The sequence below is a fragment of the Lepisosteus oculatus genome, chromosome 12 (genome assembly GCF_040954835.1).
Source record: "Lepisosteus oculatus isolate fLepOcu1 chromosome 12, fLepOcu1.hap2, whole genome shotgun sequence".
NCBI lineage: Eukaryota > Metazoa > Chordata > Actinopteri > Semionotiformes > Lepisosteidae > Lepisosteus > Lepisosteus oculatus.
The window spans coordinates 2,964,183-2,978,772 of NC_090707.1; the positions used below are offsets into that span (position 1 = coordinate 2,964,183).

General features: G+C 44.9%; 1 protein-coding gene across 3 annotated transcripts in view; it reads left to right on the forward strand.

The window, feature by feature from the left end:
• Positions 1-3,374, forward strand: part of lypd6b (LY6/PLAUR domain containing 6B) — a 31,903-nt gene extending 28,529 nt beyond the window's left edge. For all 3 annotated transcript variants that reach the window (XM_015358515.2, XM_015358517.2, XM_015358516.2), the window contains exons 3-5: positions 85-183; positions 424-554; positions 1,392-3,374. In XM_015358515.2, the coding sequence (XP_015214001.2) occupies positions 85-183; positions 424-554; positions 1,392-1,562 (401 nt within the window). In that variant the 3' untranslated portion in view covers positions 1,563-3,374. The remainder of the gene's footprint in view (positions 1-84; positions 184-423; positions 555-1,391) is intronic.
• The last annotated feature ends 11,216 nt before the right edge of the window (positions 3,375-14,590 follow it).

The window sequence follows — 14,590 nt, forward strand, 5'->3', positions numbered from 1 at the left end:
ACTTGGGAATCCAGTTGATAATAACGGGGAAGTTGGCGGGGGCACTGGGCGTCCCAGAAACGTCTGTCCCTGTTTGTTTTGCAGCCACCCCTTTTCCCAGCAGCTTCAAGTGCTTCACCTGCGACCGCGCTGCGGACAATTATGACTGCAACAGATGGGCTGAAGACAAGTGGTGCCCCCAGCGTGAGTGTCCAGCCGCCGAGCGCACAGTCGTCGGACACTGACCGCTAGACTGTGGAGAGAGTTCCCACTGCAGCAGGAGGGGCCCGGTCATGGTCCAGCTCTCCATCCCCACTAAACCTCGAGACCCCTTGACAAGTAGTTGAGGGCCAGGAACACGCTTCAGATCAGCGTCTGTTGGCATGTGGGGTGGCGCGGGCCCGGTTTTGACCGCTCTTGCTGTCTTCTGGCTCGGATCCACAGATACGCAGTACTGCCTGACGGTGCACCACTTCGGCAGCCGGGGCAGGAGCCGGTGGGTGACGAAGAAGTGCGCGGCGAGGGAGGAGTGCCAGGCCGTGGGCTGCCGCCACCACACGTCCACAGGGCACACGGTGAGTCCTGCTGGGCTGCCAGGGAGCTGCCCGCCTCAGCGAGCCCCTGTGGGCCCGGTCGATGAACTGGGGCGCTGCTGAAGGCGGAACAGTTAATGCAACAGTTACAGTGCTAATGGACATTTAGAGACACGACAGGAAACATTGCTGTGAGACGGGCTCACTGTCTGCTCCTCCAACACGGCCAGAGCTGCTGCTTGTCCTAACCCCCAGTCCCAGTAGGCTTGGGAATTTGTTACTTAAGGGAAGAATGTCTAATCGTGGGGTAGTTCTTGCAGTGCAGTGTCTCTGCTGCTCCTTGCTGGCTGTGGCAGTATAGTCAGCCTGTCCTGCCTGGACAGCTAGGTCCGAAATTGTCCAGTTTCTATGGCCAGGCAGTGGTCACTGAGCCTGCCCTGCCTGGATAGCCAGGTCTGTGTCCAGTTTCTATGGCCACTGAACACCATCTCCTTTGCATTGTCTCCCCCAGATGGTCAGTCTCTGTTTGTTTTTTACGGGGGAAGGGGAGGCTTTAAAAATGTGCCAGGGGACAGTGAAGGGTGAAAAATGTCAGAGTTAAGTCATAAGAGTTATACGTTTGTGGACTGAAAGGAAGGCATTTTGTTTTAACCAGAAATTACACCTTTATCATGTTAGATGGGTACTTCTGAGCAATGATCTCTTCATAAGAACTTCATCAAGGAGTTCAAGAGTTTGGGAATTGGATGATTGTAAACAATGTGGCTGAGTGCAGCTCATTAGAGTTTAACAGCATGATGCTGGTACACAGCCAGGCACACTACTGGCAGACTAACCTGTGTGAATTGTGCTTGGGGGCTGTCCTCTCTGTGATTCCAGGAATGCGTGTCTTGTTGTGAGGGAATGGCCTGTAACGTGGAGGTCCCGACAAACCGCACCAACGCCGTGTTTGCGATGATGAAGTCTCGCGGTTCGTCAGCTCCCAGCGTCCGGACTTGGAGCTCCGCCTCCTTACCCCTCGCGCTTTTCACAGCACTGCTGCTGTCGTGACGGCGAGGGGTGTCGTCAGTCCAGAGTGTCTGAAGGGTCACCGTGACCAGCAGGAGTGAACTTCCGGCAGGACGAGTTCCTCGCCAACCTGTGTTGGTCGCGCGACGGCGTGCCAGCCTGCGCTGACACACCACACTAAACCTCCGCCTAGAAAACTGAAAAGAGAAGATGGGCTTTGGTGCACAAAATGGAATTTAATTTTGGCTGCAACGTATTTATATGATAGATTGACAACAGCAACTTCCGCTGCGCATGCCTCTCCAGAGACCTTCGTCAGCTGCTTGATTGTCTCCCATGCTCTTTCGTTAAGTACTAGGTGGTCAAAGAAGCAAACATGAGCATCTGAAAGAAAGTTTTGAAGATGCTTTGGACCCTATGAAGAAAGGGATAAACTACGACAGAATTGCATTTCTTCATGGGGGACTTGTCCTTTTTGTGTTGCAACTCAGTTGCAAAGTTATTTTTTTTCTCACCCCAGTGAGAGTGTTGTTGGTTGGGGCTGTGAATGTTGGTTTCAGCAGAAGCTTGCTGTGGAGTGATGTGGAAACTTGGAAGCTATCGGCTCCTACACTGGGCAGGATCTCGCGGTGGTCCAGCCCGTTACAGGTGTCTGCAGAGCAGGAGAGGGAAGACTTCCAGCACTTTCTTTATTTCAGAGGAAATTCAAATTGTTCGTGCAGTGGTACTGTACTGTATTTTAAAATGAGAACTGAATGTAACTGTGGCACTAATCGTTAAAAAAAAATAATAATGCAATTTATTCTTTGAGAACATCATAAAGTAGCACCACATGCGTTATTAACTGGGCTCTTTAAAATATATGCCATCTATAACTGGAGATATAAGGGATAGTTCTCCTTTTGTATTTAAACCAAAAGAATATAATCCCTCTCGATAAAGCAATTATTTTGGTGGTGGGATACATAATGCTTTATTGAAAACTGATCATATAGGTCAATATTTGTATTTTTTAAAATATGTAACCTTTAGTCTGTTATTTCAAGGTCTGGTTTAGCTGACAGCTGTGTGATTTGCTGTCACGGTGTGAAAGTGGCTTCCCCCGGGCAGGAGTGTAATAATTTAATAACATCTGGGTGATGTTATATTTTAAAAGTGGATAAGACCCATCCACCTCACCTCTCACCCTGATGTTGACCTCCAGCAAGCTTGTAAAAGACTGGTAAATCACAAGATGAAGGCCATACCTAGCCTTTGACATGGGACTGCAGCCTGCACCATTTCTAAATGACGAAGTGCGTTAGTGAACGGATTTTCTCCGTGCTCTCTGGCTCGATATTACCAACTGGCTGCAGATCTGAAATAGAGCAACATTGGAAATGTTGTGCAAATTAATGCACAATGTTTCCAGGTAACAACCAGAAATTTTAGACCCTGTGTCAAGATTCACTAGAGCTTATTGGAGAGCTCATTGATGGTTCTTGCTTGGGAAACATTGTGCTTGATTGTAAAGATGCATTGAGACAGGCATGTTGTCCTGTGCCAAGCACACATGTATGACTGTAGTGACCAGTGTGTTGTATGGTCAGTCTGGTGTGACAGTGACTGCTTTTGTTTGGGAGACTTGTGATAATGGAGCTCTTCTGTAATTGCTCTCGCGTGTCAGGTGTTAAAAGGTGCTACTGAAGATACGTTGTGTGATTTACTGTCCCGTAATCACAGGAGTAAATACCTAATTTAACTTAATTCTGGCACCAGCTCCCACTCTGTTGCCAGCCTGACTGTATTAAAACCATACCAAGCCCTCACTGAATTCTTTAAAACGATTAAAGACGCATTTGGATAAACATTAAAGTGCAATTGATTCTTCCGTGCGGCGTGTTGAAAGAGAAGCTTTGAGCAAGAACAATCATCTGCAGTTCTGGAACGCTTCTAAGGAAGCCAGTCTGATTCAGCTGTGTGTGTTGTTGAAGCGCCAGTCACACTGCGCGCAGTCGGCAGGACTGGAAACCGCTGGCGAGCTTGCGGTGCTCGTTCCCATTCCTTTGGCTGGCCCGCGGTGCACGGGGACTGCGCTTGGTTTACGTAAACTGTATGTCAATGCGGTAAGCCGTTTATTAGCATTTTTCAGTTAAATCCCGAAGGGTTGAAATGGTGGTGGGGAAAAAACCCGGATTCTTCTGGACCGAAAGAAAGGTTGCAATGGTGAGGACGCCGTTTGGCCCATCTAGTCTGTTTGTGCCGAGGGTAAGATAAGATCACTTTATTGGCCATATACAATTTCTTGTATTAGGAATTTCTTTTCACATACCCCAGCTTGCTCTCCATGAGACACACAGGCAGGGAGAGAAGCTGGGGGTCAGAGCGCAGGGCCATTTACTGTATGTGGTGCCCCTGGAGCAGCTGGGGTTAAGGGCCTTGCTCAGGGGCCCACCGGAGTAGGATTCCTCTGTCGGCTGCAAGACTTGAACCGGCAACCTTCCAGCCACAGGCGCAGATCCTGAGCCACAGAGCCACCACTCCGCCTTTGCATGACTTAGCCAGGGTGTCGGCTTCAAGAGACCGGCCTCTCGCCGTGCGAGCTGCACCACGAAGCAGATTTCTGTCTCCCAAGGTGAGGAATCGAAACCTACATTCCAAAGCACTTATTGGTGAAAATGAAATTCCACAAACACGGAAATCACAAGTAAGCCACTGGTAGCGTCAATTAAGCAGACTGCTAGGAATGGGATGCTATTTAAATTGTGCTCGAAGCAAGAACAGTCGGAGCAGTGAACTTGTCAGTCAGCATGACTCCTTTTTTTCCACGATTTGCCTTTTTTTTTTCCAGCACGAAGTGATCAACTGCAGTCGGGTTTAATGGGGACTGCTGCATACACACAATTCAATTTCAATTCAAGGTGCTTTATTAGCATGACCGATTGGTACAATCGGTATTGCCAAAGCAAATAAAACTAATAAAATTAACATGAAACAAAAAAATAAATAAAATAAGATCTACAGACGTATTACAGACATTTACAACAAAGATGTATCATGAAATATTTACATATACTGTGAACATATGGGGCATTACTGGGAGACAGACTCACTGTTCCTCAGGAGATCACATACTGAGTTCCCTCCTCCCTCTCCCAGTAGGATCGGGACCCGTTGTGATTCTGGCAGGTGTGGGAATTTGGGACTAGATTTCTGAATTTAGGGAAGAATGTTTCTCTAATCCCAGAATATCTGTCACAGTGCAGTAGGAAGTGCACCCCCGTCTCTATTTCTCCCTGCTGGCACACAGCAGTGTGAGGGGATTAGGGAGCTGCTGGTGCTTTTATAAGACTGATGAGCCTCTCCCAGTTCGTCTGCGAGCAATATTCTGAGGATGGGAAATAACCGGTTGTCTGTTTAGCCACTTGAACGTATGAGCTTATAAATGAGAAGAGGCTGTCTGGCCCATCTAGTTCAATGGGTTTCTTGTTCCTGCATATTCCGAGCATCGCTTCCAGCGGTTTCTCAGTCTTCTGGGGATCTAATCCATTTTTTTGAAAGAAGCAATAATGTTGAACGCTATGGATCTGATTGAGATGAATTACTTTTAATTTAATTTATTTACATTTCTGAAAATATTTCTTAGGAAATTTCTTCATTTTGCTATGCTTGCTCATTAAGTGGAGTTGCCTGTAAAGTACAGCAATAAATTCACTTTGCCTTTTGGTCTTAAGGGTGTGCTGCAAGCACTGAATGTCGTCTTGAGCTATCAAATGTCTCATTAAACTGTTGACTTTGATTGCACAGCACCTCTGGGTGTAACGTTATGGCGTGCTGGGCTGCCCCTGACAGCCCCAACCTTTCATTCGCACTCCAGAGATATTTAGACTCCTCACAAATATGAAACTAGGAAAACAAACAGCGTTTTGAAGTAATTAAAAGACGTGTCATGTTTGCTTCAGAAGTCTCATTCTGGGCCCATCTTTAAGAGGTGTGGCTGAACGGCCTTGCGTGACAGATCAGCACTGCTGACAGTGATGAATGCTCCCTCTGCAGTAATGAATATACAGCTCTGTTAAACTGAAGAACTGCATTGCGACATCTAGCTGAATCTTCTCACGTTTAAGGACTTTAGACAGGATGTTGCCGAGATCTCTGCTCGCTACCAATTGTCCTGTCATTTCATATTTGTACGTTTTTCAAAAAGGGTAATTCGGCTTTTATGAGCTGCGACTTTCTTTTCCAGTGTGAGTTACCAGTGTTTTAAACTCTGACCACTAGCTGTAAAAACAAGTGAGCATCACTTGCTATGCCTGTGTTTCCATGTCTGTGGAGCTGTTGGCTTTGTTTTTAATGTTTCAGAAATGTCAAAAGCTCTCCAGCTCCAACGCTGCTTTGCTTTTGAAGAAGATGGCTTTAAGGGGAACTGTAGCTCTGTTATTACATGCCGGGCTTGTAAAGAACTGGCATTGATGAGTGCATTTCAAACCACAATAAATGTACAAATCACACTGTAATGTGTACAAACTCCACTTTACATCGCAACATAGGCAATATTTCCAGGTATGTGTAGTACCATTTTGCTGCCGTCGGTGATTCTGAACAAGGCAAGAAAACATCTGGTGAGGTGAAGCGGCCTACTTACATTATAAACAAGCGGGATTGGGAATACATCTCTTTTACTCCAATAGAAATCTTACTCACACCTGAAGAAGACTTCACAGCTGAAACGTTGTTTTCCTCTCTTCTCTTTTCAGCAGGAATAAACCGATTACTTGTTGCTTTGCAGACTGCACATGCTGACGCAGCTAGCACCTGAAATATTGCTAGTGCTCCTAAAACCACTTGATGCACATCTTTACTTAGATGTTAAACATTATTATGATAAAAAGGATCACTTAAATGGTGAAGGCAGTTTTTTCTATTCTTTTCTTAAGCACTGATATCACCCTCTCACTTCATTCTCTCTTCGTCTGTTGCTCTTTATGGGCAAACATGGTAGGCACCTGGTTTGAGCACATGTTTTGGTTCAGTGAAATTAAAATTTATTTCATGTTACACACTTTCAGGCTTCATAATCCTGTAAACTCCAAAGCAGAGCAGATTTCAATACATAACCTGTATATTGCTTATTCAAATGTTATTTGGGAAATCAACTTTGCTTACAGGTAATAGTGAGCAGGAAGGGCCATTTGTTTTTGGTACCATCAGAAACTGCATTGATGGGGAGGATTATTTTTTTCAGGAAGTCTGAGAACAATACCTTTGGACACGCTAGAGGAAAGCATCTCTGAACCAGCCATTTATTGACTGAAGTGTTGTCTACAAGTCGTTCAGACAATGGCACTTCTTTGTTCAGAATTGATTGGGGAGCACTGTCTTGGGCACATGACCCAAGATGAATTGACTCATTTAGACTGTGGTGTTGTGCTGAAGTGACAGTGATTCTGTGTGTTATCTTTATCGATCGCTTGCCTGTCATGTACTGTACCCTCCTGTGTACATATCACCCCCCGTATCCCATCCTTCACATCCAAAGGGTTGGAATTTTGTGTGATGTCACAACAAACGCCAAACAGAACAATATTTCAGAATCTCCCGTGCCTCTCTAGCTCAGTAAATGTCACACAGCAGTGTTGTAATTGCAGTCTGTCTGAAGGACCGAACTGGAGTTGTTTTGGGGCCTGGGGAAAGAATCTGTGTGTTTTTCTGTTTGTCTTCCTTTTCATTGCAGTGGCAGAAAATGACAACAGATCCTCTTTTATCTTCTCACCTGGCGTTGTTCCCCTGACTGTATGGTTCATAGCCAGTACTTGTTGTAGTAGGTGTATCCAATCAAGCCTAACCTGCGTGGGAGGAAACTGGGGCTGCCAGTGAAAACCCATGTGAACACATGGAGAATATGCAGCAGGGGTCCCGAGTTGGAATAAAAAACTAGACCCCAGCAGCCGCTAGGTGCTGCCCCCATACTGCCCTGGGTGAACATAAACACATGCATGACTAGGGTTTGCAAATACCATCTAAATCAAGCAGACATGCCTGGAGCAACACACCCCTCTTCGTTCGAGAGATTCAGAATTGTTTAAAGGTGAAAGCTGAGTTGAATTTAGGGCTTAAAAGAAGAAAGGAGAGACAAGAAGAAGTACTTGACATTATTGCGCTTCATTCTGCAGTTTGACTAATCCTTTCTAGATTCATTACATTTGGTAATGGAAAATTAAAAACAAAATAGAAACAAAAAATACTAATTGAAAAATTTAATAAAATAAGTGTAAGTGATGAAACATCTTCCTGATATTCTGGGCTAGTGTTCAGTGTTCGTGATGCAAAATATTCCCTTTTGAAAAGGGAGCTCATCCCTGCTGCCAGTGAGTATCAGTTACAGTCTTTGTTTAGAAAATGGCTTACCGTTTTCTTGTGAGGAAGATGGACATCTCTTGACGGAATTTTGTTTGCTTATCTCATTTCTGAAATCTGCTCATTCAGCTGATCACTTGGAAACGTATCGGTACCACGCTTTTTGAAGGTGCTAAATCTCTGATGTCATTAGGATTAACATTCCTTCTTGGGGCTAAGAGTTCACTGGACTAATTGCTGTCAATGCTATATAGTAATTCCAGCAGTTACTTCTGGTATAAGGACATTAGGTCTAATAAAGTGTGAATTGTAGCCTCACAGGTGGAATTAACCTCCTCACCCCAGTCGTGAGCCAAGATATTTTCCAAAGGTGGATGAGACCCTGTGAGCACCGATGTTTTAGACTTTTTAAAGTAGAGAGAAATTGGAAGTGATTTTTGTGTTGGAATGCTGAAGTAGCCCCAACTTGGGAAGCTAATGATATCCAGATTTGGATCTTTTGTAGTTAAAAATATTATGATAAAAAAATATTTTAGAAGAATATTTAACTTATAGTAAGTATGTGGGGGCGGTACAGTGGCCTGGCCGAGCTGGGGCCCTGGGGTGCTGTCTGCGTGGAATATGGATGCTCTCCTCATGTTTGTCTGGGTTTCCTCTGGGTGCTCTTTCCCCGGAGGAAAGACACACTGGTAGGTTAAAACAAAGCACAATTGAGAAAATCTTCGGAAATGACCTCTCCTGTTGTTGAATATTTAAAATCTTTATTCCAGTGGAATTTTTTCAGTCCCAAGAATGAAACACAAACCAGAGAGCACCACTGGAAACTATGCTGAAGTGCATTTAAAACTGAGGACGCCTTACACCGAGAGCTTGTGGGAGTGTGGAACAAGCTTCCAAAGCCACGTTGTTCAAGCTGATACTCTGGCTCCCTTCAGGAAACAGCTGGATAAGATCCTGGGATCAATTAACTACCAAACAGGACACTTGGGTCAAGTGGCCTCTTCTTACAGCCTGTTTTTTAATTCTGCCATTTCACAAATTTACCCTGAGGAAGTTCAGCACTTATTGCCATAATAAAAACCCCGAATAATTCCACATAGTACCATAATATTTTACCCTGGATAAGATTTGGACACAGCGGAAGCTGCTGAGGAGTACGAGCCCATCTGAGCTTGCCTTCAGGCAGGGGCACTGACAGGTACAGAAGAGCCCGGAGACGGGGGTGTGTTTCAAGAGGGGGATGGGGAGATGAAATCCGTTGCCTAAGTGGGTGTGTCGGCAAGGAAAACACATCTGGTAGAACCACAAGAGCACATACTGTACATACAAGGTCTCTGCTTTGTCACCAGTACTCGGCCTGAAATAAAAACCACGCTAAACCGCCAATAAACCGTTGATGGGCAGCAGATGGCTGTAAGGCGGCCCGGACAGGTTACATCAGCAGGGCCCTCTGCCCTGCGAAGAGAGCTTCTTCAGCGCAAGTCCCTGCAGATCCCCTGCTCGTCTTGTCCTCTTCACTTTCGTCAGCGAAACTCAGAAATGTGCCAAATGGCTGCAGGGTCGGCCCTGCATCTGGACAAACAGGGGAGGCCGGCAGCTGCTGACAGATTTCGGCGCATGTGGTGTTTGCCGTTTCATGTCGTCTGTGTCAGCTGGAAGGTGAAGTACCCGGGTCTCCTGCAGACAGCTCGTGCGTGTTTGTAAGAACTGCAGTCTTATCGGTTTCTTCACGGAAATGTTTTCAGCACCGGGTTGCGTATTGCTGTAGTTGTTTCTATGCACATATATTGTGCTTTTTTCGTTGTTTCGTTTAATTTCCAAGAAAGGTCTACAAGGAATGTGTCCTGTCGATAACCAGAGTGTTGAATTCAGTTCCATTCACAGCCAGTGGGAAGGTTTTCCCTTTTATTAGAAGTTGATGTCTCGCAGTACTTACAACATCTTGGCCATGCCTGACCTTTTCTTGCCCCCCATGTTGTAAAATGTTTCTCTCACACCACATTAACCCAGACCTTTTGCTTTTAATATGTCACTCTGTAACTCCAGCAGATCTGTTCTATATCAGTGGTAGAAGCCCTCTCCACCTCCTCAGTTCTGCTTGAAGGTTTCAGATGCTATCTGAAGCAACTGTATTCCGTACTGTGGGTTATATATGAAACACTGAGGTAAGTTTGTGTTGCAGAGCTCTTATTAGTAATTTTTTTCATTATAATCCTGGTTTCATTTTTTTTGCTTTTTGTGAAATGTCTTTCCTGACTAACGTTTCCTGATTTTATTCGTGTAAAATGTAAAACCACAATGGAAAGGAAAACGACAGCAGCAGCAATGGTTAGGCTGTGTTTTGGAAACGTATTACCTCACGGTCTATCGAAAAACTCACCTCTGGAGTGCAGATGATTACAGCCATTTGTCTGCTGTGATTAGAATGATTGTTGCATAGAAATAGTCTTAATGGTTCCATTCTTCTGGAAGAGCTTGTTCTAAAAAAATTATGCTTGGTTGATATTTTTTGTTTTATAAGTAGGCTGTTATTACATTGAAGCAGCTTGCTTTGAACATTTTGAACACGAATACATTCAGAACTAATCAGGAGTGCTACAATTCGATGATTTAGAAATCCAAAGCTTCAGTTTTGAAACGCAACAGTTGTTTTTCCCAAAATGTCATGTTTAATGGAATTTTGGGATTGAAGCAGATCCTGTAGCTGTTGATGCTGTCTGAAAGGAATTATCGTCCTCAGATCTTACTTATTGAGGTTTGTACAGCCATTTTGCAGCTTCTGCCAAAGGGGCCAATTACCTACCAAGGGGTGACATGGGCTGAATGGCTTCCTTTAGTTTGTAACTTTTCTTGTGTTTTGATGGTCCTAAATGCATGGAATTATAAAGAAATATAATGTATATTGTACTTATTCATATTAATCTCTTGATCACAAGGCTAGATTGCTTGCCTGTAAGCATAAAATAATATCTTTGACTTTGCTGTGCCGATACTTTGGGAGGAGTCTCTGTTAAAACCAGTTAATACGTTTCCGCAGAGCCTGTTTACAAAACTTCTATATCTTTGAAATAATTACCTGTTCTACCTAATAAAGGCAACCAGGTTTTTAACCCAAGAGTCAGCCGCTGCATTAACTTAGGTGTATAACTGAGGCAAGGAGAGGGCTCATTTAGTGTGCCAAGACTTGAAGAATTGGAAGACAAAAAAGGATGTTCTAGTAAACATGAAATTACGATGAGTTAGCAGATGAAGCTTATGCAGTAATATTGCAAACAGGTTTCAGTGCTTGTCATGCCACAAACATTACTGTTCCAGAAGGGAAAATGTGACAAGTTGCTGCAGAAAATGTAGAGTGTTCAATGTATAACTCAGGTCATAAACTACATGACAGCCGTAAAAAGTGGAGCTGGGAGGACAGTGTAAGGGCTCATTCTTTGAAAGCTGCAGGTGGCCTATGCCAGCTGATCTGTTTCTCACATGCGAGTGCGCCTTGCTGTGAGAAGATGGTGAGATACACGGACAGGGGGCATCTGATCCGCCTTCTGAAAATTAGCACAGTCTGGAGTTTGTCACTTAATCCTGGGTCTCAGCTTCCCCGCACTGTGGGGGCCGCAGCAATAGGGACCCCTTCACCCAGGCCACCCCAGAGCTGAAGGGCGTGGTGTGCTGTGGATTTACTTATTCATGTGCCGTGTGCATCATGCTGGAGAAACAAAGCATGCAACTGGATGCAGCTGAACTCTCTCCCTTTTTTAATATGAAGCTTTTACGTTCAGTGTTTTTTTGTGATAGTGGTAGAAGTACAGGTACATTTTTTCCACTATAAATGATGACTTCAGATGGAAATATCGAGAAGGCAGATTTGTTTTAATATTTGATGGAATCTCGCTGCATTTTTGACTTTGCAGAGCTAATCGGCAGCGTTCAAGTTGTGTGAGAGCATTCCCTTCTGTATAGTTCATTAGGCCCTTGTGCCTCATCTGACTGTGTTAGCTGATCGAAGCATCAGACCCACGGACAACATAACATATGAACCCTTATAGAGTTTAAGGTGGTTTCAAATGTTATCATGACCTCAAAAGTAATATATCACTGTGCAGAGACAGAGATAATTAAAATGATTAGTTGCTTGGAGCGTTTTTCAGCAATCTAATCAGAACTCAGGAGGCCATCAGTTTTTTTTGTAAGGTTCTAGTGAAGCAAGGGAATTCTGGGGTCTTCTTTGAAGTGGCTGTACTGACAGGTTGTCCAGATCCCAGGGTGGGTCTGTCTGGGAGCTCTAGAGTCTAGCTGAGAGCAGAGTAGAGCTCTCTCCTAAATTGTCATAAAACTGCCAGAGCTGATGTTAAATGTGCATATTTGTCTGCATTTCCTTGTTTCCTTGCACTGATAGATAAGATGGAAAGTACCTTGCAGGGTGACGTATCTTACAGACTGTGGAAGGGTGCGTGAGTGGGAATAGTCATGCCTTCTTCCCTGTGAAACACCAACCACAGACCTCAGACATCAATCACAGCAAGAATAAGTTGAAATGTTTTCTGATTTTTCTGTTCTGGATTTTCTCTGTTTTACTGTGATTCTTGTTTAATTAATCTAAATGAACAGTTACCCTTATCCAAACCAGGAATGCAAAATGAAATCTTTTGTGTGCCATCATGGATATGTGGTCCAAGTTCGAGCCCTGAGTTTCATTTGGTACTTAAAAGCTTTTCTAGGGACTTTTCTAGGTACAAAAACGTGAATGAAGAAATAAGAGGAGAATGATTAGCAGGATCACTGGTAGGACCCGTGCTGTGTCTGCCCTTCTTCAGTCTGGCACACTGCTCTGTCTTTATCTGAACGACCGTGACGATCTCCTGAGTTCCTGCTGTCAGCCTCCGGAGGGCTCTGAGCTTTGTGACGGGTGTTAGCTTAGATTGCTTGTTTCAGCAAGCGGGGGGAGTCAAAGAGGTGGAGAGAGAGGGTCATAGGCCACTCGCCCACAGCAGCTACTGCTGGGAAGGCTGACTGGGACTCGGCCGTTAACTCAGGGCTCTTGACACAGGCGGCAGTGCGATGTGTAATTAAACCACAGAGAGCTGGTTTTAAAGTTCATGTGTTATTTAGGAAATGTTAGAGCTTGTACTGAAATGCATGACAAAACCCCCATGAAATGCCGTTGAGTGCTCTAGGGTTCAATCCCAGCTGAGGGAGTTTGCATGGTTCCTTCAAGTTTAGAGAAGTGCTCTCTGGGTGCCACAGCCTTCTAAAGATACACTGGCCAGGTTTGATCTGCTATTCTAAACTGGACCTTTCACACAGGCATTTGATGGACTGGAGAGCTGTCATGTGCTCTCTGTCCTGCCTACCAGCCCGGTCTTCTGGAATAGGCTCCAGGAACTGTAGCTGCAACCTCCTACTGCACAGGTAGGCTGTCTGCTAGCAGGTGGATGTTCTGATCTGTTTTGTTACAATTTACATGATTAGGCCTTGTCTAACATTCACATCTACCGCACTCACAAAAACAAATCTCACAGCTTCAATGCATCAACAAACCTGTAATTCATAGCTTTCGCCTTCCCTGGTTCTGCATCACCATAAATAGAAAGACAAATAATTAAGTTCTGGCAAAGAATATGGATTTCAGGTGTGAATTAAAAACAAAATTCAACACATTTCATATGAGCACTACCAGAGGAATCTGTGCTCCACCAAAGGCAAGTACATTCCTTCTTTTGTACTCAAGGTTTAGGATTTTTTTTGCTAATTATGTCTTAACATGTTTGTGTATGAATCTTTTTCGGAGCGGATATTTAACATGAGGCAAGGACGGGTGGTGCTTTAGTGTAATCATGGTAGGTGTTCTAATTGTAGATCATTCTTGTGCTGATAAATAACTTGCCACCTGTTAAAGCTTCCTAAGGACTGTCGCTGGTTTTGTTCACTCTCCGATGAAACCGGCTTGCTGGGGGCCTGCATGCTGCGTGTAGTGGCAGAGGTCTATGCTGTGGAGGGGTCTCAGTTCCCTCTCGTGTTTTCACTAGCTGGGGCAGGAGGCCCGGGCTGGAATGCTGAGTGTTCATGTGGGTGTGGGTGTGTCAGAAGCAGTGGGGGTCAGTTCAGTGGAGGGCAGGGGCCGCTAGACCTGTCTAAAGAGCTGGTGGTTGCTGGGCAGGGTAGGACCGATGCCAGTGTGGCATCTCTCTTTTCAACCTCAGTACAGTACTGAGAACCCCTGGGCCACGGGTCCGAGGAGTGGTTTGTGTGTGAAGGTCCCCATGTGGCTGTCCTGTTCTTCCACAGCACACACCAAAACGCAGCAGATATGGGCATCAATACACCTTCGTCTTTTACAGCATAGGCCCAGCTACTGTCAGGTTCAGACCAGGCTATTTATCCCTCTTACCACATGAGTAGTTAATTCGTTGTTTTTTATCCTAAATGATGCACATTGTGAGTGTTCTACATGTAGGAGGGGGGTCCAATCTGTCCAGGACTGGAGAGCAGCCCCACCACACAGCAGCTCGTTCAGAGAAGTGAGAAATCAGTGAAGCGGGAATCAGCCAGGACACTGGGCATCTTTAATGACCAGTTAGTAAGGCCTTTGGTTTCACATCTCAAGTGATGGCACCTCCTTCAGCACTGTGTATCCAAACGCCACGCTGTCAAGATGCTTTGGAAATTCTAGTCCAGAGGGAAGAGCACCACCTACTGATCTGCCAGCTCCACAACTTGGTTTTCCTTCGAGGTCTCCC